This window comes from Salmo salar, chromosome ssa12 (genome assembly GCF_905237065.1).
Source record: "Salmo salar chromosome ssa12, Ssal_v3.1, whole genome shotgun sequence".
Lineage (NCBI taxonomy): Eukaryota > Metazoa > Chordata > Actinopteri > Salmoniformes > Salmonidae > Salmo > Salmo salar.
This window is the reverse complement of record NC_059453.1, coordinates 66973885-66999973: the sequence shown is the minus strand read 5'-3', so window position 1 is coordinate 66999973 and position 26089 is coordinate 66973885. Positions and strand designations below refer to the sequence as shown.

The 26089-nt window shown below is 45.2% G+C and overlaps 1 protein-coding gene across 1 annotated transcript; it reads right to left on the bottom strand.

Moving 5' to 3' along the window:
- Window positions 1–44: 44 nt before the first annotated feature.
- Window positions 45–25837, bottom strand: espl1 (extra spindle pole bodies like 1, separase). The gene is made up of 32 exons (XM_014133043.2): window positions 25654–25837; window positions 25461–25549; window positions 24850–25152; window positions 23969–24712; window positions 23759–23860; window positions 23445–23556; window positions 23115–23242; window positions 22039–22238; window positions 10918–11160; window positions 10590–10734; window positions 10213–10372; window positions 9807–9946; window positions 8669–8803; window positions 8409–8525; window positions 8096–8267; window positions 7413–7538; window positions 6891–7047; window positions 6257–6366; window positions 4987–6134; window positions 4405–4825; window positions 4086–4244; window positions 3753–3966; window positions 3362–3564; window positions 2941–3068; window positions 2644–2766; window positions 2212–2361; window positions 1863–2030; window positions 1531–1635; window positions 1321–1436; window positions 1135–1218; window positions 655–819; window positions 45–465 (listed from the first exon to the last, which is right to left on the bottom strand). The coding sequence occupies exons 2-32, from the start codon at window positions 25545–25547 to the stop codon at window positions 264–266; spliced, it is 6567 nt and encodes a 2188-aa protein (XP_013988518.1). The 5' UTR covers window positions 25548–25549; window positions 25654–25837; the 3' UTR covers window positions 45–263.
- Between the last annotated feature and the right edge of the window lie 252 nt (window positions 25838–26089).

Genomic DNA, 26089 nt, shown 5'->3' with positions numbered 1-26089 from the left:
GCGGGAGCATAAATGCAATTCCTTTTAACACCAAAGCACAGGGATTGTTTGGCAAATACTTAATTTTATTGACAAGCATGACTTAATACATTAATATATATCAAACGATTCACCATATCCAAAATAAAAGGATCACCAACATTAGTTGCCATTTAAGGCAGCAGCCCGGTGAAGAAGATAATACAGACAAGTTTAAAATCATATCCATTTCATGTGTTGGGGATCAATGGCTTTGTGTGTGTTTGGCGAGATGTCCTCTTATCCTAGCGCAGATGGATGGGGAGGCCGTAGACCACGGGTGCTGCCCCTATGAGGTGTTTGAGGTGTGTGGCCTGGCGGGACAGGGCCATGTGGTCCAGGAGTGGAGCCCCAGGACCTGCAGACAGCCAGGACTCCAGCAGAGCCTTGGTGAAGCGGTCAATGTCCCGGTCCGTCACATCCCACAGATTCCCCAGAATCAATGGGCTGCAGGCCAGAGAAGAGACAGATAGACAGGCAAGTTAATCTAGGACTTTTAGTCAAGTGTATGGCAGTAAAACAGAACACATGAAATGCCCTTACAGCATAACATTTGCATTGATTTCTGAGAAGAAAAAAATAAGAGATGAAAGCATGGTGTCTCAATCTTTACAGGTGTGTGCGCACCAGTCTTACCAGCCAGCCATGAGGTAGTTGAGGATGATTCCTGTCCCCTCCAGCTCCCCTCGTACAGCCAGAGCAGCGCTGCTGCAACCAAAGAGCAGGGAGGCAGCTCTCATCTCCTTCTTCAGGATCCTTTGCCCATCCAGGAACCGCGCTCCCGCCCCATGACCCACGTAACTACAGAGACAGTGAGAGGCATGTGAGCCAGACTCTTCAGCACCCAAGTAATTAGAAACAAGTGAAGTAAGATCTGGTGAATTGTGACACCAATTCAAAGCATCTCACAGCTAGCATAATGCAAGACAAGTGGACAACACACACTAAAAAGACAGTCAAGCTTCATGTTAAACTACATTTGTTTGTGTAATAAGGCAATTAATTGACAACTAAGCCAAAAGGCATGTTGGTAGGGTATGCTTAGCTGTCATACAGGTGAACGATAACTAATATCTCTTCTCCGTAACAGGACACTTCACTTCCTTCTAGACTCACATGTAGAGGTCTTTGGCAGTCACTGCATCCTGCAGCTGATCTGGGTCAGGAGCCACACCGCACACACCCTGCCAATGTTGTTCACTTAGGACAGAGAGCGAGAGTCAGAGATTCATCAAATTCTAAAGGCCACAGATGAGGAAGACAATTAAAGCCCTCAAACAGTGCTGTTGGTGCTGCACTCACCTGGTGAACGACTGTTTGAAACGCTCCTCTGTGTCTCCCAGGTTGGCGTCAGGGTTAAGCACGTAGAACACCTGCTTAGGGTCCACACCTCCATTCAGGACACAATCCGGGTCAGACTGAGGGCCAGGAGAGACATGCAGGCATCAGTATTCAACTTTAACAACTAATCTTTGTGGAATAAATTTGGGCCAAATGGGTGTGTGGTCTGACCTCTTTTAGAGCACAATGGCCCAGCAGTGAGTGTAGAGAGGGCATGCGGGTGACAGAGCAAGGCCTGAGGCAGGAGATGCTCTCCCATGGCAACTTCTGGAGGTACTGCAGAGAGGACAAGACTGACATTACACCTGGCTTTACCACAATAGTCACACTCACAGGCAATGTGTTCACGTTATGCAAGACTCTCCCCAATCCTCCTCTACACAAAGAGTGTGCATTGTTTTTCTTTGTACGTTGATCTTGCTAGGCACACTAGAGTTGATTTGAGTGTTGGATAGAGTGGGGAGAAAGTGTTTGTGTGCAAGACTAGTGCGAGAGAAACCGACCTTGTCCAAGATGAGCACCACGTGGCCTTCTGGCTCGGGCCTCTCTGCCAGTACAGCTGCAGCGGTCTGCAGAAGGTCCACACACTGCTTCCCCTGCTCCACACACACTCCCTGGGCAAACCACTGCAGCTGGGACTGGGAAAGCAGAGGAGAGGCAGACAGCACAGCCTGGAACACACAGGGTTAAAATAAGTTATTTTAGTACTTCCTGGCCAATGTGCCTCTGCATGCTCTTTGGAGTCATGGCCTGGTTATGGTGAAAGCACTGTGACAACTGCTGTTGTAAAAAGGGCTTTATAGACAAACGTGATATCTATGATATACATGGGAAGGCATGTGGAAGCAGCACCTTCAGCATCTCCTCCGAGGTCTGTGCCCCCCAGGCAGCGAGGGTCTTCTGGAGGTGCTTGGCCTGGACAGACAGCTCAGGGTCAGAGGTCAGGGGTAGGAGGAGCCCCCGCCAGCAGCCCAGCAACCCCTCCATCTCCTCCAGCAGCCTCTGAGGAAAGCGAGAGAAAGTGAGGGAGAGCGACAAAAAGGGATGTTTAGGGACATACCAAAATTCTCTCATTACGATAAAGAGATGTAATCAATACCACACCATTTTGTATTTACTTTATCATAACCACCTTCAATTTTACCTACAGTATAAGCATTCCTTCAACATATGTTTTGGAATGAATATGCTTCTTGCAGCAACATAACCTCTCTCATTTTACGTGATCTCTTTTCACCCAAACGCAGATGTACTTTCCTTCCCACCAGTCTGAGCGAGTCTTACCTCCATGCGTGCATCCAGGGCCCTCCTCCCCTCCCACCACTTGGCCTTCTCCGACACACAGCTCACAGCCTTCTGCTCCTTCTGAACACTGTCCATCTCCTGCACCAGCCAGCTCATAGGGTGCTGATGATACACAGGGAAGACAGAAGTCACTCACAATGCATGCGTTTAAACATAAAGTGTAGGTTGAGAAAATTTGAAAATGTTTAGAGAGCGAGAAGAGAGAGAGAGAAATAGAGTGAGAGAATACAAGGATAATAGAAATGTGTGTGCTTGGGGGGTGGGTGGGTACCCTACCTTTCGCTGGGCCGTGGGGATGCGGACGGTGACGGGATAGGAGTCCCTCTCCAGCCGGGACAGCAGGACGGTGTCCCCCATTTCCCCTGGGTGCACCCCCAGCACAGACAGCACACACACAGTCACCCCTAAAGAGGGGACAGAAAGTATCACCACATCACTGTTGCCACTAGAAAAACACCACACATCCATTGCAGTCCATCTAATCCACAGGCTATGGACGTCAGGGTTATGGTCAATTACATTTAATCTTCCAGCATGAAAAAATCCTAATAGGGAGTATATTGCCACATTTCAAAATACAACTTGATTTCCATCACAAAATACTGAGTTAACCCTGATAACCAATGTTATTTAACTGAAATAAATGAACTACATTTTTTTCTTGCCACAATAAAACATTGAAATCTGCCAGTGGTACCGGTGGGGAGGTCTTGCAGTTGTGTGATGAACTGTTGGCAGTGTTCCTGTGGGAAGACAGAGGGCTCAGCTGTGGGGAAGGAGAAGATTTCCTCCAGCTGGGACAGCCTCTGTTCTATAGGGTTCCCAGTCTGGCTCAAGGGCTCCTCTAGACTCAGAGAACCCAGTCTGTCTGCCAGCTCAGACGAACTCTTCTTCAGCTTTCTACAAGAGGGACACAGCAAAGGAATCAAGGGGGGAGACAGATTGATGTAAGCAACATGTTGATTTCTCCACCTAGCCTCCTATAGGTTTAGACCTACATGTATCCAGTTCCTTCAGATCTGTGACTATAGTAGGGGTATCCTAGGAGTCGTTTTCAGCCTGAACCAGAGAAACTATGGATGACTTACTTGAGGCGATTGGCCAGGTGCCGTGTCATGTGATGGCGGGAGGTCACACCCAGGGATTGGACGTGGAGCATCGCCGTGGTGACAGAATCCCTTTGCCCCAGCGACAGGGCCAGCAGGCCACAGAGGCGGGGGTAGAGGGTGGGCGGGGGGAAATGCTGCAGGGCCAACCAGGCGGAGCGAAGCAAAGACTGCACTGCCTCCACAGAGAGACCGTCTATGGAGAGAACAGCGAGAGGAGAACAAGGGAAAGAGGGTTAGGTTCAAACTGAGCACTCCTATTCACCCTAAAACCATGTTCATTGTCACTGTACAAGGTGCTGCCAGCAGCCTCACCAGGCCCAGTGTTAGAGTGAGGGAGGTGGGCCTGTGCTTGCAGGGCCCCCCCTGGGTGACCCTCACGCCTTAGCTCAGACAGACAGTCTCGCTCTCTATCACCACACAAGTCTCTCCTCAGGACCTCAAAGTCTGTGTCTGGGCTGTCCAACACCATGCCTGAAGACAGAGAATAAGCAAAATACCATTGGTTAAAAAGTTATTGAATTACAGTATAATACAAGACCCCATTCCTTAGAGCTTGACCTGGATGCCCACTGAATGCGAAGGCAGGCAGTACTAGTCTATGGAGTACACACGCAACATGAAATACTCTTACTGGCTGCACCAGTCTCCTCAGTCTCGGTGTCTGACGCCCTCAGCTCCTCGATACTGGAGTCCATATTAAGTCCATCCATCTCCTCTTCAATGGTCCTCATCCTCTCTGGCGCCTCACTGTGTCCCCCTGTCCCAGGCTGTTGTCTTCTGGGTCTGCCTCTCCTGGCCGGGGCAGACTGGGAGGAGGATGACACAGAGGCGGCCAGCTCGTCCTCAGAGGAGGTGCAGGAGAGGGGGACGGCAGCACCCTTCTTCCTGCCCCTCTTAGGAGGGGCCTTCTCTGCTGGGGGGTCAGGGGCTGAGACTTCTTTTGGGGCACAGAGTGCCCTGGTGGAGGTGATGCGCTTTTTGGAGACCACAGGTTTCTCTTTGAGCTCCACTTTGGGGTTGGATTCAGTGTCACTCTCATCACTGAACTCCACCTATACCAAGAGACAAAAATTAGTACCTGGCTGCACCCTCTATGGCCAACACCCACACTAATAAGTAAATCACCATACCAATTTTCATCCGTGCATACAATCCATTCATTATAACTATAGATTCGAATAATCTGGTCTTGCAGCCGGTCCCCTATTTGTACCTTAAAGCGAGACTTCTTGGTGCGTTTGGGGGCTGCAGGTACAGGCTGTGGTTTATCCTGAGACGGTGACAGCTCCTCATAGACCTGGAAGGGCAGGTTAGCGGTGACCTTGGCTGCTCCTCGCCTGGCAGAGGAGGGAGCCTTGACCCTCTGGACAGGGGTGCATGCCACTGTGGGCACCTCTGTGTTGAAATCAAATGATTTGAGCTCCCCCACAGACGATTTGGCCCTGAATTGTTTGACCACCACAGGTGTTTTGGGGACCTGAGACATTTGGCCCTTGGTGGAGGAGAAACTCACTTTGATCTTGGGGATGTGGTCTTTGGTCTTCTTGGTGTCTTTAGCTTTAGCAGCTGTGACCACTGGTTCTTTGGACTTCTTAAGCGGGGTTGGAGGTGGGGGTAGTGTTTTAGGCTTGTGGTCCACCTCCACAGCTCCTTTGGGTGGAGGGTTCCAGGCCCAGGCTGCAGAAAAAAGCTCCTCAGGGGGGCAGTCTATCTGGGTGGCCAGGGCCAGACAGGAGACCTGGGCTTTGGCCCCCAACAGCCTGGCCCTCAAGGGCCCCAGCTCCGGAGAGGGCTTGGAGGCCACGAACGCCAAACCAGCCTCTAGGACTTTCAAGGTACCTGCAGCCTTCCCCATCCTTAGCTCCAGACCCGACATGGCAATGCGCAGGTACACACGTGCCACCAGGTCCTGGAGTAAACAGGGTTTGGGTGGGAGGGTCTTGAGGGGGAAGAGCTTGGTCAGTTTTGTGGCCATCTTGACAGTGATGCTCTTGCAGCGGGCCAGAGCGGCCAGGTGGAGGTTACGACTGGCTCGGACCTCAGTGGGGCTTAGCTGGAGGGCCAGGTCGGCCTGTGTGGTGGCCCAACGAGCAGTCACCCGGCCCAGGCTGGGCTCGGAGCAGCAGGGGCATTGGCAGTCAGCCACATGGCCCAGGGAAGAGAGCCAGCCCTGGGCCCTGGCTTTGAGGGGAGGGGAGCTGGCCAGGTCCCTCTCGATGGTCTCCTTGGGGAACCAGCGGGTGCTCAGGAAGGCCTTACAGTCCTCCTCACCACTGGGAAGGGGAGACCCTGGCTTCAGGGCCGGACGGCCTTTCCTCGGTTGGATCCTCACCTCCGCCTTCTGCGCCCCATTAGTAAAGTCTAGAGGAGTCCAGAAGAGGGTTGACAGTGGTATTGTTACAAAGAATGGAAGCAAGACTCAAATGCTTCAACCAACATTATGTATAATCCACAGTCATTGGAATATGTAAGTAAAGTTGTACCGGTGCAGAGTTCCAGCAGGTTCCTGACTTTGTCCAAGTCAAAGCCACACTCCTCCCTCTCCCCCTTCATCAGCTCCAGCTCAGCCTTTATCACCAGCAGCTCGGCACACCTACAAACACACACAATATTAGTTTCTGAAACACCCAAAATCTATTGTATATTATGCGCATACAAAGGGCAGTGCAGTTAAAAACATGATTTTCCAGTTTAAAAAAATTATATTTCCACCATAAGAGGTCAAAATAACACAGAATTTATGAAAATGAAAATAATGCCTTTTTGTGTAAGAGCTGTTTGAAAGAATTCCTGGAATTCTAGCCTGTTCAGGTGGGATGGAACATATGGCCCACATCATGATCTGATAATAGACCAATGACTGTTTATCTGGGTAAGGCAGTGGGCTCTAGACCATCCTATAAACCAAATTAGTGCTGAGTTTGGAAATATCTTCAGATTTGTTTCCTAACGCCTACACGATCAATACTGGAGGCTCAGGGAAATAAATTATTAAAAAAACATTTTAGAGTTGTCACTAAATAAACAAACATTGATTTATTAGACATACAGTGATGATTTAAAAATAAAATGACAACATGGATAGGCCTGTAGTGGAGGAAGCAGAGAGACACTTACTGGCTGAGGGTTTGCAGCTTGGTGGCCAGTTTGAGGGCCTCCAGACACTGGAGCTTGGCCTCGTGGACGGCTCCACTGCTGCTCCTCACCGACACCATTCTCATAGAACAGCCCAGCAGCTCAGACAGCAGCTGCCACTTCAACACCAGATTATCACCTAGGAGGGGAGGGTCAAAGGTCAAAGATGATAGAATGGCATCTACCTCAGATGGGGCTGACATGGTAGGTTATGGTGGGCGTGTGGGAAAGTACAAAGACATGAGTAGATCAGTCTTACAGCTTTACCTGGGTCATGTTGATTTGACACCAAACAGCTATAAGGCCACTGATGGCAAGAAGTGGAGGGAACACAATCAACGCAGGTCAAGGTGCAACCCCCCCAAAAATGTGATAATCTTTGAAAAAGTGCAACGCTCGTTCACCATAAAAAACATTAATTTAGGCAACTATCAAAAGCTTGAGGCCCACTGAGAAATATATTTAACCCTTCAGAACAAGTGGAAGCTGCCAGCCGTACAGTACCTTGGTCTATGAATCGTGTGTCAGTGCTGCTGCAGGCTCCATACAGGCCGTTTCCCACCAGAGTCACCAGCAGACTACACAGAAGCTTCAGGCTCTCATACAGGGCAGTGTCTGGGGTCTTCAGCCCTGCAACACACAGTCAAATCCAATCCGATTTTATTTGGCAGAGGTGCCAAATACAACAGGTGTAGGTAGACCTTACCGTGAAATGTTTACTTACAAGCCCTTAACCAAAAATGCAGTTTGAGAAATAGAGGTAAGAAAATATTTACTAAGTAAAAAATAAAATAACAATAAAATGACATAACAATAACGAGGCTATATACAAGGGGTTCCAGTACCGAGTCAATGTGCGGGGTCACACACTAACATGACAAACGGCTAAACGTAGTGCCCTTAGCCTTACATTTATCAAGGAAATACTTCAATAATACACAAAAAACAGTGACATTTACAAATGAAACGTGACATGCCATCTATCAGTTTAGACGCTACGAGGTCCAGAGCCTGCTGTTTTTTTGTTCTACGCGATAATTAATTGCACACACATCTGGTGTCCCAGGTCTAAATCAGCCCTGATAAGAGGGGAACAATGAACAAATGCAGTGGAACTGGCTTTGAGGTCCAGAGTTGAGTTTGAAGGGTCTAGACAGAGTAGGGTCAGAGTAGTAAAGGGTGCAGACCATGTTGGGTGATGCGTTGGCGCAGTGCCGGTGGCAGTGCGGCTGTGTCCAGGCTCAGGTAGGCACTACTGGTCTGTAGTGCCCGGGCACGCAGCAGGTACCAGCTCTTAGAGTGCCTTTGCTCTCCCACCTCTGTCAGAACCTCACATAGGTAAGGCACACCCTGCGCCACCTGGGGAGATATAGAGAGAGGGGATAGAGTTAACGGATGACTCATGACAAAAAAGGGTTAGGGTAGACTCAGATGGTAGCAACACTTGTGCTGTCGCTTTGTGAGCTCCCTCTGTAATGTGGCTAATACTGTGTGTGTTACCTGTCCTTTGCTGTAGCAGAGCTGAGCCCTCAGCAGTTTGGCCAGCACAGAGAGAAGGGAGGGGCCCCCAGTGTTGGGATCGGGGGTCAGACAATTCTCTGCTTCCTCCAGCTGGGCCTAAAACACATACCATATTGAAACTTTAAAAACAACAAACACACATTTCAAAGGAGCACAGTATCTAAGGGTAACATTCACTACATGACGTTCCTGACTGCTTACAATTTCAAACGTAAACATGTAATCAGCAGGTGGGTTACCTGTGCCATTTCAGGGGCACCCAGCTCCAGCAGCAGCCTGGCAGAGTGGCACAGGGAGGAGGCATGGCCTTGAGCATCACCAAGGCGACGGGAAAGGCCAGAAGCCAACTGGTAGGCCTCCAGGGCCTGCAGAGGCTAGGAGAGGAAGATCAGTGTTTTCCACAATTACAGAGTAGCCAGTCAAATAGAAAAAGTAGCCAGCCAGGCGCCCACAGAGGTAAAACTATTTGGCCGAAGGAGCTCTATTTTGGTGGCTTCTGGGTCTAGGCCTATATGATCAGGATGATTTTCATAGTGAGATGACCTTTCTCGTGAGATTGAAGTCTTATTTACAGTTTACTTCAAGATATGAACTGCCACGTTTGTTCTTCAAATTACGTATTATTACAACAGAAAAAAATGACAAATAGCCTACATTATCTTTTAAAGTAAATTCAATGTTAAACTGAAAACATTTCAAATGATAGACTGAAGTATTACACAGTGCACAAACATTAGGAACACCTACTCCTTCCGTGACAGACTGACCAGGTGAAAGCTATGATCCCTTATTGATGTCACTCATTAAATCCACTTCAAAATCAGTGTAGATGAAGGGGAGGAGACCGGTTAAAGAAGGATTTTTAAGCCTTGAGACATGGATTGTGTATGTGTGCCATTCAGAGGGTGAATGGGCAAGGCAAAAGATTTAAGTTCCTTTAAACAGTATGATAGTAGGTGCCAAGCGCACCGGTTTGAGTGTGTCAAGAACTGCAACACCGCGGGGTTTTTCACACTCAGTTTTCAATGTGTATCAAGAATGGTCTACCACCAAAAGGACATCCAGCCAACTTCACACAACTGTGGGAAGCATTGGATTCAACATGGCCAGCATCACTGTGGAACGCTTAGTAGAGTCCATGGCCAGGTTGTTCTGAGGAAGGGAGGTAGCCTAGTTAATATGAAGTGGAAAAAGTAGACGGCTGAAAATGAATCCATAACAGGCTGATTAGCGGACGGCTGGCGTTAATGGAATACACTGGAAGATGGACATATGTAGGGCCAGTCAGATGGGCTGGAATAGGAAGTAGATACTAGAAAGTAAATACTAGCCCTGTCAAGGACTACAGTGTGTAGAAGCTTCAGGTGTTAGTGTTACCTTGCCCATGAGTTTGTAGAGAGCAGCAGTGAGGGCAATGGAGGTGCAGGTCTGTTTAGGGTTCTTTACAGAGGGCAGCTCGTTCCTCTGCAGTAGAGAGGCCCACTCCCCCAGAGCCTTGTCAAGAGGTTGGCTCAACTCTGAGTAGAGAAACACACACACACAGTGAGTAATTCTCTCGTTACTGAGTGAGAAAAAGGAATGGAGGGAAACCGCAATGGTCAAGCCGCCATATAGACTCATACAATGACAACTATGGGAAGTGGAATCCAGCATAGGCACTTGTGGTGGATTCTAACTGCAGGTTGTATGAGCCAAATACATACAATGTAAAGAGTACAGTGAAGGTCAATCTAAATGAGCTCTACTGGACAAGGTTGATTGGGAAGTGAAAGAAGGTTCTTACTGCTCTCAGCAGCAAGGTTGAAGCGCAGGCCCTCGTACACCAGGTTGCTGTCCTGCTGCTTCTGCTTGTCCTCATAATCTATGTCATTGGTCTGCACAGGGTTGTTGTTGCCCCCTGCCTGCTCCCGCACATTCTGCAGCCTCTTCTCCTTATCTATGGCCTGGTCAAGGGAAGAGTGGTTCATATAAAAATAACAGCGAATCAATAAACAGGCTATCAAAACATCTAGAACCACATGTAATCTGTTCAACTGAGAATATACAAGAAACAAAGGCTAGCAATTTCAATGTCAAATTTAAGATTAAAATGTAAGGGGGTGAAATCTAGATGTCATGAATAATGAGACATGAAATCTCTTGAAACACATTACCACCCACCTCCTGCAGGTTCTTCTCCAGGGTGCAGACATACAGCCACAGAGAGGCGTGGGCCTTGTCGTCCTTCAGCCTATCAGCATTCTCCTCCGTCTCTGGCTCCTCCTCCAGCAGTCTCAGGGCCTCGTGGGTAAAATCAACGGCAGAGCTGCCACAGCAAGGCAACAAAAATAAACTGCTGAAGAACTACTAAAGCACGTCAGTGTAAGTTATATTAATAGCATTAGCATTCCACAGTTGAGTAGTATTTGTTTCCTATCAGTCCATCTGAAGCAGAATAAGTTAGTTACAGTAGTATTGCCATTCCACAGTAGAGTGTCCTTTGTCCTACCAGTCTGTCTGTTCACTGAAGTCCTGGAAGCACACCACTTGGGCCATCTCACACAGGTAGACGGCACGCAGGTGTGAGTGGTGGCTGTCCTCGTGGCAGATGTCCAGCAAGTCACACAGGGTGTTGTAGCGCTCCTGAGTGCTGTCCCCTGCCACCTCCCTGTAGGCACGCAGCTCCTCCTCCAACAGGCACAGCATCACCCCCTCGTCAGGAACGTCAGGCCCAAAGCCATCACGCAGGGTCCTGACAACACAACAGCACAGGGACAGTCATACTCTAATGGGGTCTCTTAAGAGGTAAAGAGGAGTTTATCAAACATTCACAAGTAAATGATCCTCATCAGGCTTCCCTAAGATGAAAACATTGTGTAGAAATGGTTGGAGTCTGAAAGCGTGTACCGGATTACGGTGCATTCGGAAAGTATTCAGACCCCTTGACTATTTCATTAGGTTACAACCTTATTCTAAAATGGACTAAATAGTTTTGTTTCTCTCACAATCTATACACAATACCCCATAAAGTCAAAGCAAAAACAGGTAATAATTTTGGGCAAATGTATTAAATAAAAAAACTGAAATTTCACATTTACAAGTATTCAGACCCTTTTACTCATTACTTTGGTGAAGCATCTTTGGCAGCGAGCACAGCCTTGAGTCTTCTTGGGTATGACGCTACAAGCTTGGCACACCAGTATTTGGGGAGTTTCTCCCATTCTTCTCTGCAGATCCTCTCAAGTTCTGTCAGGTTGAACGGGGAGCAATGCTGCACAGCTATTTTCAGGTCTTTCCAGAGATGTTCGATTGGGTTCAAGTCCGGGCGAATCAAGGACATTCAGAGACTTGTCCCGAAGCCACTTAAGCGTTGTCTTGGCTGTGTGCTTAGGGTCATTGTCCTGTTGGAAGGTGAACCTTCACCCCAGTCTGAGGTCCTGAGCGCTCTGGAGCAGCTCTCTGAACCAGAGTCTCCCAGTACTTGCCACTGAAAAACATCCCCACAGCATGATGCTGCCACCACCATGTGTCACCGTAGGGATGGTGCCAGGTTCCCTCCAGACGTGACGCTTGGCATTCAGGCCAGAGTTCAATCTTGGTTTCATCAGACCAGATAATCTTGTTTCTCATGGTCCGAGTGTCTTTAGGTACCTTTTGGCAAACTCCAAGTGGGCCGTCATGTGCATTTTTACTGAGGAGTGGCTTCCGTCTGGCCACTCCACCATAAAGGCCTGATTGGTTGAGTGCTGCAGATATGGTTGTCATTCTAGAAGGTTCTCCCATCTCCACAGAGGAACTCTAGAGCTCTGTCAGAGTGACCATCGGGTTCTTGGTCGCCAGCCTGTTAGAAGTTGATGTTACTCTTCAATAACACAGACCCCAAAGCAAATCAGTGGGAGAAAAATAGGTATATTCAAAGAGAACAAAATCATAGATGTTACGCTGAGAGGAAGATGTTCATTCTCACTGTCCTCAGTGATTCTCTCCACAGAACAAGAGGGACAGGATGGAGTTTTATAACCCAACCCTAGACCATGGTTGACCAATTAGAATTCCTTGCAATAAAACTGGTCCAATGCCCAAATAACAAGTATCCTATTTCAGGCTCAATGTATAGACAAATTCCTCCCATGTCTCTATACTAATTGAGCATTAATTCCCTATTACAAAAACACTATTTCCATTGGTCGTTAATTCCCTCTTAAGCTTTAGTCCTCTGCATTATGTATTCATCTTCAAAATATTTTTAAATCCCTGACCAAGGCCCTTCTCCCCCGATTGCACAGTTTGGCCAGGCAGCCAGCTCTAGGAAGAGTCTTGGTGGGTTCCAAATTAATTCAATTTAAGAATGGAGGCCAGTGTGTTCTTTGGGACCTTCAATGTTTCAGAAACCTTCCCCAGATCTGTGCCGACACAATCCTGTCTCAGAGCTCTACGGACAATTCCTTTGACCACATGGCTTGGTTTTTGCTCAGACATGCACTGTCAACAGTGGGAACTTATATAGACAGGTGTGTGACTTTCCAAATAATGTCCAATCAATTGAATTTATCACAGGTGATAAATCAAGTTGTAGAATCAATCAAGTTGTAGAAACATCAACGATGATCAATGGAAACAGGACGCAACGGCGCTCAATTTCGAGTCTTATAGCAAAGGGTCTGAATACTTATGTAAATAAGAAAATGTTTATTTTTTTATTATAAAAACCTGTTTTCGCTTTGTCATTATGGGATATTGTGTGTAGATTGCTAAGGATTATTTTTTTTTGTGGAAAAAGTCAAGGCGTCTGAATACTTTCCGAAGGCACTGTACGCATGCATGCATGCATGCACACCACCGTTCAAAAGTTTGGGGTCACTTAGAAATTTTAGTTTTATAACATCAAATTGATCAGAAATACAGTGTAGACATTGTTAATGTTGTAAATTACTATTGTAGCTGGAAAATACAGATTTTTTATGGAATATCTACATTCTACTTCTGAGAAATTAGGGCTATTCCATGTGAGAAATTGCCAAGAAACTGAAGATCTCGAACAACGCTGTGTACTACTCCCTTCACAGAACAGTGCAAACTAGCCCTAACCAGAACAGAAAGAGTGGGAGGCCCCAGTGCACAACTGAGCAAGAGGACAAGTACATTGGGGCGGCAGGGTAGCCTAGTGGTTAGAGCATTGGACTAGTAATCGAAAGGTTCCAAGTTTGAATCCCCAAGCTGACAAGGTACAAATCTGTCGTTCTGCCCCTGAACAAGGCAGTTAACCCACTGTTCCTAGGCCGTCATTGAAAACAAGAATTTGTTCTTAACTGACCTGCCTAGTTAAATAAAGGTAAAAAATAAAAAGAGCGTCTAGTTTAAGAAACAGACGCCCCTCAACTGGCAGCTTCATTAAATACTACCCGCAAAACACCAGTCTCAACGTCAACAGTGAAGAGGCGACTCCGGGATGCTGGCCTTCTAGGCAGACTTCCAGTGTCTTTGGTCTTTTGCCCATCTTAATCTTTTCTTTTTATTGGCCAGTCTCAGATATGGCTTTTTCTTTGCAACTCTGCCTAGAAGGCCAGCATAATCGAACCCACAAATGCTGATGCTCAACTAGTCTAAAGAAGGCCAGTTTAATTGTGTCTTTAATCAGCACAACAGTTTTCAGCTGTGCTAACAATTGCTGTGCTAACAATTAGCCTTTTAAAATGATAAACTTGGATTAGCTAACACAACGTGCCATTGGAACACAGGAGTGATGGTTGCTGATAATGGGCCTCTGTAGATATTCCATAATTTAAAAAAAGCAGTTTCCAGCTACAATAGTCATTTACAACATTAACAATGTATTTCTGATCAAATTATGTTATTTAAAAAAAAATTGACAATTTTTGCTTTTCTTTCTTTCTTTCAAAAAAAAATAAAAAAGACATTTCTAAGTGACCCCAAATATTTGAACGGTTGTGTGCACACATACCAAAAAAAAGAAACGTCCTCTCACTGTCAACGGTGTTTATTTTCAGCAAACTTAACATATGTAAATGTTTGTATGAACATAAGATTCAACAACTGAGACAAACTGAACAAGTTTCACAGACATGTGACTAACAGAAATTGAATATTGTGTCCCTGAACAAAAGGGGGGGGGGGGTCAAAATCAAAAGTAACAGTCAGTATCTGGTGTGGCCACCAGCTGCATTAATAAGTACTGCAGTGCATCTCCTCCTCATGGACTGCACCAGATTTTCTGTGAGAGGTTACCCCACTCTTCCACAAAGGCACCTGCAAGTTCCCAGACATTTCTGAGGGGAATAGCCCTAGCCCTTACCCTCCGATCCAACAGGTCCCAGACGTGCTCAATGGGATTGAGATCCGGGCTCGTCGCTGGCCATGGCTGACATTCCTGTCTTGCAGGAAATCACGCACAGAACGAGCAGTGTGGCTGGTGGCATTGTCATTAGAGGTCGGCCGATTAATCGGAATGGTCGATTTCAAGTTTTCATAACAGTCGATAAATCGGCATTTTTGGACACCGATTATGGCCGATTATATTGAACTCCACGAGGTGACTCCGTGGCAGGCTGACTACCTGTTACGCGAGTGCAGCAAGGAGCCAAGGTAAGTTGCTAACTATCATTAAACTTATGTTATAAAAAACAATCTTAACATAATCACTAGTTAACTACACATGGTTGATGATATTACTAGTTTGTCCTGCGTTGCATATAATCGATGCGGTGCCTGTTAATTTATCATTGAATCACAGCCTACTTCGCCAAACAGGTGATTAAACAAGTGCATTCGCGAAAAAGCACTGTCGTTGCACCAAGGTGTACATAACCATAATTTCACCTTTATTTAACCAGGTAGGCTAGTTGAGAACAAGTTCTCATTTGCAACTGCGACCTGGCCAAGATAAAGGATAGCTATTTGACACATACAACACAGAGTTACACATGGAATAAACCAAACATACAGCCAATAATACAGTAGAACAAAAGAAAAGTCTATATACAGTGAGTGCAAATGAGGTAAGTTAAGGCAATAAATAGGCCATGGTGGCGAAGTAATTACAATATAGCAATTAAACACTGTAATGGTAGATGTGCAGAAGATGAATGTGATACTGGGGTGAGAGTTCTGTGCAAGCAGAGTCAGGGTATATGCAGCAGTTTGGGCCGCCTGGCTCGTTGCGAACTGTATGAAGATCATTTGTTCCTAACAAAAGGCCGTAATTAATTTGCCAGAATGTTACATAACAATGAAGGTTGTGCAATGTAACAGCAATATTTAGACTTATGGTTCCGTATTTCACTGAAAGAATAAACGTTTTGTTTTCGAAATGATAGGTCATCTAATATGGTCAAATCTGGAAACTAAGGCTCGTATTTCTGTGTGTTATTATATTATAATTAAGTCTAAGATTTGATATAGCAGTCTGACTGAGCGGTGGTAGGTAGCAGCAGGCTCGTAAGCATTCATTCAAACAGCACTGCTCGTCGCTATACTTCAAGCGTTGCACTGTTTATGACTTCAAGCCTATCAACTCCCGAGATTAGGCTGGCAATACTATAGTGCCTATAAGAAGATCCAATAGTCAAAGGTATATGAAATACAAATGGTATAGAGAGAAATAGTCCTATAATACCTACAACTTCTTAACTGGGAATATTTTTAGACTCATGTTAAAAAGGAACCACCAGCTTTCATATGTTCTGAGCAAGGAACTTAAACGTTAGCTTTTTTACATGGCACATATTGCACTTTTACTTTCTTCTCCAACACTTTGTTTTTGCATTTAAACCAAATCGAACATGTTTCATTATTTATTTGAGACCAATTTGATTTTATTGATGTATTAAGTTAAAATAAAAGTGTTCATTCAGTATTACACATATATACCAATAAAAAAAAAGATTAATCGGTATCGGAGTTGAAAAATCATAATCGGTCAACCAACTAATTGTCATGCTGGAGGGTCATGTCAGGATGAACCTGCAGGAAGGGTACCACATGAGGGAGGAGGATGTCTTCCCTGTAACGCACAGCGTTGAGATTGCCTGCAATGACAACAAGCTCAGTCCAATGATGCTGTGACACACCGCCCCAGACCATGACGGAATCCGAACATCACCCCTGGTGAGACAAAACTGCGACTCAGTGAAGAGCATTTTTGCCAGTCATGTCTGGTCCAGCGACAGTGGGTTTGTGACCATAGGCGACATTGTTGCCGGTGATGTCTGGTGAGGACCTGCCTAACAGGCCTACAAGCCCTCAGTCCAGCCTATTGCGGACAGTCAATGCTGGAGGGAGGGATTGTGCGCTCCTGGTGTAACTCAGGTAGTTGTTGCCATCCTGTACCTGTCCTGCAGGTGTGATGTTCAGATGTACCGATCCTGTGCAGGTGTTGTTACACGTGGTCTGCCACTGCGAGGACAGACAGCGCTACAGGACATCAGCTGTCTCACAGTACAGACAGTGCAATTGTATTATCTGCTGTCCTCATGCCTCACTGCAGCATGCCTAAAGCACATTCACACAGATGAGCAGGGACCCTGGGAATCTTTCTTTTGGTGTTTTTCAGTAGAAAGGCCTCTTTAGTGTCCTAAGTTTCCATGACTGACCTTAATTGCCTACCGTATGTAAGCTGTTAGTGTCTTAATGACCGTTCCACAGACGCATGTTCATTATTTGTTTATTGAACAAGCATGGGAAACAGTGTTTAAACCCTTGACAATGAAGATCTGTGAAGTTATTTGGACTTTTACAAATTCTCTTTGAAAGACAGGGTCTTGAAAAAGGTACGTTTCTTTTCTTGCTGAGTTTAAATAGAGTTGAAGTTGGAAGTTTAAATGTATTTGGCTAAGGTGTATGTAAACTCAGTTTTTCACAATTCCTGACCTTTAATCCCAGAATAATAGTAGAGAGTGATTTATTTCAGCTTTTATTTCTTTCATCACATTCCCAGTGGGTCAGAAGTTTACATGCACTCAATTAGTATTTGGTAGCATTGCCTTTAAATTGTTTAACTTGGGTCAAACGTTTAGGGTAGCCTTTCACAAGCTTCCCACAATAAGTTGGGTGAATTTTGGCCCACTCCTCCTGACAGAGCTGGTGTAACTGAGTTAGGTTTGTAGGCCTCCTTGCTCGCACACACCTTTTCAGTTCAGCCCACAAATTTTCCATACGATTGAGGTCAGGGCTTTGTGAAGGCCATTCCAATACCTTAACTTTGTAGTCCTTAAGCCATTTTGCCACAACTTTGGAAGTATGCTTTGAGTCATTGTTCATTTGGAAGACCCATTTGCAACCAAGCTTTACATTTCTGACTGATGTCTTGAGATGTTGCTTCAATATATCCACATAATTTTCCTCCCTCATGATGCCATCTATTTTGTGAAGTGCACCAGCCCCTCCTGCAGCAAAGCACCCCCACAACATGATGCTGCCACCCCCATGCTTCATGGTTGGGATGGTGTTCTTTGGCTTGCAAGCATCCCCCTTTTTCCTCCTAACATAACAATGGTCATTATGGCCAAACTGTTCTATTTTTGTCCCATGGTGTTTATACTTGCGTATAATTGGAAAAATTACTTGTCATGCACAAAGTAGATGTCCTAACCGACTTGCCAAAACGATAGTTTGTTAACAAGAAATGTGTTGAGTGGTTGAAAAATGAGATAATGACTCCAACCTAAGTGTGTCATTTTCCGACTTCAACTGTATAGTACCGGTCAAAAGTTGACACACCTAATCATTCCATTGAAGATATCAAAACTATTAAATAACATATGGAATCATGTCATAACCCCCCAAAAAAGTGTTAAAAATCATAAAACATTTTATATTTGAGATTCTTCAAAGTAGCCACCCTTTGCCTTGATGAAGCTGACAGATGTTCGCCTCGCTTCAGGTCCTTAGAAAACTATGCAGTTATTTGTTTTTGTTATGTATTATTTCTTACATTGTTAGCCCAGAAATGTTTTGAGTGTTATTACATATAAAAGCGATCTCAACTTACCAACATTACGACCAGGAATACGTCTTTCCCGAAGAGGATCCTTTGTTCGGACCTCCACCCTGGACATGGGATCTTAACCCAGAGGATGACCCAAAACAACATGGTCACCACAGGAAAGGCAGACGGAGCGGCCTACTGGTCAGACTCAGAAGGTGAGCACACCATCCACCGCTTCCGAGCATATTACTCGCCAATGTCCAAACTCTAAATAACAAGGTGGACGAAATTAGGGCACGAGTTGCCTTCCAGAGAGACAGAGATAGTAACATTCTGTATCACGGAAACATGGCTCACTCGGAATGTTGTCAGAGTCGGTACAGCCACCCGGTTTCTTCATGCATCGCGCCGACAGAATCAAACATCTTTCTGGTAAGAAGAAGGGCGGGGGTGTATGCTTTATGATTAACACTCATGGTGGAATCACAGCAACATACAGGAACTCAAGTCCTTTTGTTCACCTGACCTAGAATTCCTTACAATCAAATGCCGACCGCATTATCTTCCAAGAGAATTCTCTTCTTTTGCTTACCACCCCAATAGGTCCACTGACAATGCAATCGCCATCAAACTGCACACTGCCCTATCCCATCTGGACAAGAGGAATACCTATGTAAGAATGCTGTTCATTGACTACAGCTCAGCATTTAACACCATAGTACCCTCCAAACTCATCAAGCTTGAGACCCTGGGTCTCGACCCCGCCCTGTGCAACTGGGTCCTGGACTTCCTGATGGGCCGCCCCCAGGTGGTGAAGGTAGGAAACATTTCCGCTGATCCTCAACACTGGGGGCCCCAGAAGGGTGTGGTCTCAGCTCTCTCCTGTACTCCCTGTTCATCCCTGACTGTGTGGCCATGCACACCTCCAACTCAATCATCAATTTTGCAGACAACACTACAGTGGTAGGCTTGATTACCAACAACGACGAGACGGCCTACAGGGAGGAGGTGAGGGCCCTCGGAGTGTGGTGTCAGGAAAATAACCTCTCACTCAACGTCAACAAAACAAAGGAGATGATTGTCGTCTTCAGGAAACAGCAGAGGGAGCACCCTCCCATCCACATCGACGGGACAGTAGTGGAGAAGATGAAAAGTTAAGTTCCTCGGCGTACACATTACAGACAAACTGAAATGATCCACCCACACAGACAGCGTAGTGAAGGCGCAAAAGTGCCTCTTCAACCTCAGGGAGGCTGAAGAAATTTGGCTTGTCACCTAAAAACAAACTTTTACAGATGCACAATCGAGAGGATACTGTCGGGCTGTATCACCGCCTGGTACGGCAACTGCACCGCCGTCATTTTGTTTGTTTTTAGTCCTTCCTCCATTTCTGATGTCCATCCAGTTTGATTTCTATTTATAACTGTTATTTCACAAAACTTCTGAACCTATATACATTTACAGACCCCGTATGTTTTACATTGGTTATCTTGTTATTAGTCCCACCCTTCAGCTCCATTCAACCTCTTCCATCCATCTCTCAACATCATCCATTTTGGATTTCAATTTGCCATACATTTTTAAAATAATTATTATATTATTGATTGACTGACTTTGGCTTTTCAAATCACCCAGTATTGCCATCTGCAGCGTTAGTTCTAGGCAAATGTTCCAATTCTTCAGTCATTCCTGGACCTGTGACCAAAAACGAGCTACATATGGACAATACCACCACCCCCCAAAATGATCTAATGACTGCCTCCTCACAGCAAAAGATTGTATCCCCCATATATATATATAACATTCTATTGGTTGCAAGAATTTTGTATAGGAATTTAAATTAAATTTGAAGTTTTGAATCCGGCGTTGTTTTGCGTATCAATTCATAAACCATGTGCCATGGAATGGGTACATCAATAATCTCTTCCCAACTATTTTGCAATTTATATGGCACAGCTGTCAGTTTTTTTGTCCTTAAATGAAATTGGTATACGTTTTTATTTATAACACTTTTCTTTAACCCTTTATGTTCTTTAATACAGGGCCGACATACAAGTTCCTTACTTTGTTCCACTTCTACTTGCCTCTTCCATTTTTGTGGTAATGCTGCAATTAATTGGTTGTAATTTTGGGTAGAGCAGGCATTTCTATATGTCTGTGTTAGCTGCATGTGTGACATCACTCCACCAGTCCTATTTATGATATCATTCACTAAAATTATACTTTTTTTAAACATTTCTTTGAAAAATAAGTTTTTATTTTGATCAATTAGTATATTTGAGTACAACCACAATATTTGTTGTATTATAAGTTCTGTCTTTTCAGGTGGATTAAACTGAAATTGCAACCAACTTTCTAAAGCTTGTTTAAAAAAATAACGATCTTTTTGAGATGATTTCCTTTTCAAAACAACCGGAAGTGAGCAGGTGTAATCTGAATAAAGGGAAAAAGGCCATTCTTGAACATAGGATGAGACATTCCTAACAATTTACTAGAAAACCAGTTTGGATTTAAGTATAACTTTTGTATGACTGATGCCTTTAGTGAGAGGTCTAATGCTTTAATAATTTCTGCCCTCCGAATTCATATTCGTTACATAAATAGGCCCTTTCAATTTTGTCTGGCTTGCCGTTCCAAATAAAATTGAATATTTTTGGTTCATCTAATTTAAAAAGCATGTCACTAGGTGTAGGCAAAACCATAAGCAAATAGGTAAACTGTGATATGACTAAAGAGTTAGTCAGGGTGATTGTTTCACAAATAGTCAGGTAAATGAGATTTCCGATTCCAACCACCATGTCCTTGTGAGATGCAGAGTAAGCGGTAAGGATGATCTCCGCATGTGTGGTTCCCACCGTGAAACATGGAGGTGTGACGGGGCTTTGCTGGTGACACTGTGATTTACTTAGAATTCAAGGCACACTTAATCAGCATGGCTACCACAGCATTCTGCAGCTATATCCCATCTCGTTTGCGCTTAGTGGGACCATCATTTGTTTTTCAACAGGACCTCCAGGCTGTATAAGGGCTACCAAGAAGGAGGCTGATGGAGTGTTGCATCAGATGACCTGGCCTCCAAAAATCACCTGAGCTCAAACGAATTGAGAAGGTTTGGGATGAGTTGGACTGCATAGTGAAGGAAAAGCAGCCAACAAGTGCTCAGCATCTGGGAACTCCTTCAAGACTGTTGGAAAAGCATTCCAGGTGAAGCTGGTTGAGAGAATGCCAAGAGTGTGCAAAGCTGTCACGGCAAAGGGTGGCTACTTTGAAGAATCTAAAATATATTTTGATTTGTATTAATACTTACGATTACTACATGATTCCATATCTTATGTCATAGTTGACATTTTCACTATTATTCTATAATGTAGAAAATAGTAAAAATAAAGAAAAACCCTTGAATGAGCAGGTTCTAAAACTTTTGACAGTGAGTGAGTGAGATATATATACACTCATCTCCTTGTCAGAGTACCCAGAAAGAAGAAAATGCATGTTTTTAAACAAGACAAATAGTATTTGTTTTTAAATTGTGTGGCAATGTCAGAAAAAGCCTTCAACTTAAGCTCATATATGCATAGAAAATCCAAAAGCAGTTATGCTATTTAGCAGCAGTCCAGTGAAGGATAATGAATTTCTGATGTGAAGACGAGAGCTCATGGCTCGTTCACGTCTCCGAGTGTAGCCTACCTGAGGCGTGTGTCCTCCTGACCAGCCCGGGCGGCATCAGCCTTGGTCCTGACCCACAGGGACACAGGTTCAGTCATGTGCTGAGTGAGCCGCTCCCCCGGCCCCAGGGTCTGCAGCCACAGGATGACCCAGTCCAGCGCCCGCTCCAGATGACTACCACGCCTCGAGCTCTGCACCGCCAGCATGAAGGCCCGGCTCAACTAAAGGGGAAATAGATAACTATTCAGACAACATAATAGACAACATAATAGAAACAAATTACATTTGTAATAATTTTCGCAATTCTCCAAGCACTTTACATAAAAGCCATCCACCCACCAAAAACTATACCGAACAAAAATAAAATGCAACAGTTTCAACTATTTTACTGAGTTAGTTCATATAAGGAAAATCTGTCAATTGAAATAAAATATATTAGGCCATAATCTATGGATTTCACATGACTGGGCAGGGGTGGGAGCCAGACCCAGCCAATCAGAATGAGTTTTTCCCCACAAAAGGGCTTTATTCCAGACAGAAAAACTCGTCAGTTTCATCAGCTGTCCAGGTGGCTGGTCTTAGACGATCCCGCAGGTTAAGAAGCCAGATGTGGAGGTCCTGGGCTGACGTGGTTACACGTGGTCTGTGAGGCTGGTTGGACGTACTGCCAAATTCTCTAAAACTATGTTGGTGGGTTATGGTAGAGAAATGTACATTACATTCTCTGGCAACTGTTATGGTGGACATTCTTGCAGTCAGCATGCCAAGCGCACACTCCCTCAAACTTTAGACACCTGTGGCATTGTGTTGTGTGACAACTGCACATTTTAGAGCGGGATTTTATTTTCCCCAGCACAAGGTACACCTGTGTAATGATCATGCAGTTTAATCAGCTTATTGATATTCCACACCTGTCTTGGCAAAGGAAAAATGCTCACTAACAGGGATGTAAACAAATTTGTGTACATAATTTGAGAGAAATAAGCTTTTTGTTTGCATGGAACATTTCTGGGATCTTTTATTTCAGCTCACGAAACATTGGACCAACACTTTACACACACACAGTGGACCAATTAGCTAGCGGGTGGGTATCTTACCCTGTCCACAGACAGAGAGGGGGGGCAGTTCTTGTATAGCTCCTGGCACAGGATCTCCACCAGGGTGAAGGCTTGGTCGTATAGCCGACGGTTATAAAGACCACACACCAGGTTACTGACCGCGGTCACTGCGGAGATGAAGGGACACAGAGTCAGATAGGGAAGCAAGTGGGAAAATATTATTATAATAATCTATAATGTAGATTTAATGTCAAAGGCAGAAATTCACAAGAGCATACAATGATATGGTGAGCAATTAATGGTTATCACAACGTCTGCAGTGCACTCTGGTGAGAAGCCTGTAAAAATGAGAAATCAGAGTTAGTATACCTGCTTTGATGAGAATGTTGTCACTGGGCAGCTTGCGTAACTCAGTCATCATCCGGCCAGCTGTTGCCTGGCAGTACAGCAGTACTCTGTTCAGTGTCTCAGTATTTTCCAGCTACAAAACATTATTTAATATATTGTGTTAACAGTCAAATAATGCACATGACAAATTTAAATATCTTTACTAGCTACACTGACAGACCAGGGCTAAACCCGAGACCCGAGTTAAATGTGAACACCCAATGACCAGCAGCTACTGAAACGGTACTCCTCTGTAACTTAAGGATAAAACTAGTTTGGGGTGAAACCCTCCTTACCTGTGAGGCCAGCATGCTCTCATAAGAAAACACAAAGCCTTGGTACATGCTGAAGCATAGGGACTGCTGAAGTCGGCTCTCCTCAGACTGTGATCCCAAGTCCTGTCCAGGGTGACACACACACACACAGTAACATTTGTCAAACATCATTGACAGCAAAGATGTTCCCTAATATTTTTTTCTGGTCAATGATGAGTGAATGACACTAACCTTCTGTAATCTCTTCTGCATGAATTCCTGATGCTCTTCCAGAAATGAGAACCAGGCCAGGAGCACAGCTCCACTTAGCCCCTTGCTCTGCCCTGCCTCCACTGCCCATACCACCAGACTGCACCCCTCCAGGATCACATGGGCCTGCCGGTCCCCAAGGGTGTTAGGGAGAGACCGGAGGGTCCGGGCACACTCTGTAAAAGCCTGTCCACTCTCCACTCCAGAGCTCATGGAACGGTGGATGTCTACTGCCAGCCTGCCAAGCACCAGAGCTGGGCTGAGGCCGTCTGTAGAGTTCCTGACCTTTCCCAGGGCTCCACCCACCAGCCCTTCAGCCAGGCTCCAGAAACCTGCCTTAGACAGAAGCTTTGAGGTGATCAGCACCACCTCACAGAGTGTAGAGAGGCAGGGCCTCCCCGAAGGCTGCCCATCCCCACCCCATCCCCCAGCCCAGGGGGACAGGAGATGACGATGGGTCTCCTCCAAGATCAAGGAGGCATCCTCCTTAGTCAGGCTCCCACAGCCCTTCTCAAACTCAGTCAGGGCGTCTTCCACGTACATGGGGGTTTTGGAGCAGGAGGGGACTGAGGTTCTCTCCCTGTCCAGCAGCAGCAGGAAGCTCAGGGCTTGCAACTGGCAGCAGAATTTGTCCCTGGGGTTTAGGCAGGCGCCGTCTTGTGCTGCAGACAGTCCATTCCACAGTACAGCAAAGCAGCTGCGTACAAGCACACAGTAGTCTTCTGTCTATGGGGCACACAAGAGGAAGGAAGACACATTCAACAAGAGATTGAGAAGACACAATCACAGATGATGTAAAAACAGCTGACTACAGTTACTATAATAGGAAGTACTGTACTAGTACTCTATCATCCATCCTTTACCTGTGGAGCTGGAGCCAACCTCTGGTAGAGTAGGCTTCCCAAGTAGCTACATGGATGGTACACTCCCAAGGAGCCCAGTTTCTTGAGTACATGAAAGGTGATTTTCTCCATATACAAAGGGGTGCTTTGCACACCGAGCTCCCCTGAGATGTCATACCCCCTGAGTGCAAGCTCCACCAGCTTTATGAGTCCAGCAATATGGTCACTGTCCGGGGGCCCAACTCCAAGTTGGTGGTTACAGGCCCTGATAACTCGGTCATACAATGTTCGACCTTGTGGCCCAGGTCCATTTCTCATGTAAGTCTGTAGGAAATACAGGACAAATGATACAAATAAAACTTTTGGCCACAGCCGAGGCATTTATTATCCATAGTCAGAACATTGCTAGGTGGATATTTTACACCTACCAAACTAACTAAATTTAACCGATGAGAGATTACGGATCATGACGGAGTCCACTGAGACCAAGCAGGCGCTAGTTAGTAGCCACACTACAGGGCAAGGTCAGCTGCAAAGATTAACTAGCTACAGTGGTTAGTAAACTATCTAAAATGAACAGTTAACGTTTGCTAGTTAGCCAATTGTCCTAACGTTAGCTAAAACACACTCACCTCTAATTCTTCATGTAGAACCCTTGTCTCTTTTGGACAAGCTGTCCGTTTTATGTATTCGTCAACCTTTAAGCACTTCATCTTCATATCTGCAAAACAAATGAATGCATATTTTCGCTAGTGAATAACGTTAGCTAGTTTTGCAGCTCAGTTAACGGTAACGTTAGCAAGCTAGCTAACGTTAGCTACTTACCACGTTAAACCGACAATTTATCCTCTTGTCTTGTACTACTTCCTTTGCTTTGACAGTTCTAACGAGTTGCTAAAATATTACATATAACATTTATCTTAAAAGGTAAAAAAGTAAAATGACAACCACAACACTCAAAGGCGAAAACTCGCGCACTGTATTTTAAAATAAGTATCTAGCCAATCAAATTGCATATCCGCATACTTACGGAAGTCTCGCTGGGTAATGTAGTTCAAGGAATGTAATTCAGTATAACGTCTACAGATTTGTCAATAAGATTTGACCAATCACAATGGGAATGCTACCTGACTAGTTACCACAGCCACAAAGTCATAAACCCCGCCCATTTCTTCAATTTATCCTCTTTAATTAAATCACTTTTTTGTTCTAATACATTTTTACAATATCGCAAATATTGACTTTGTGGCTGTGGTAACTC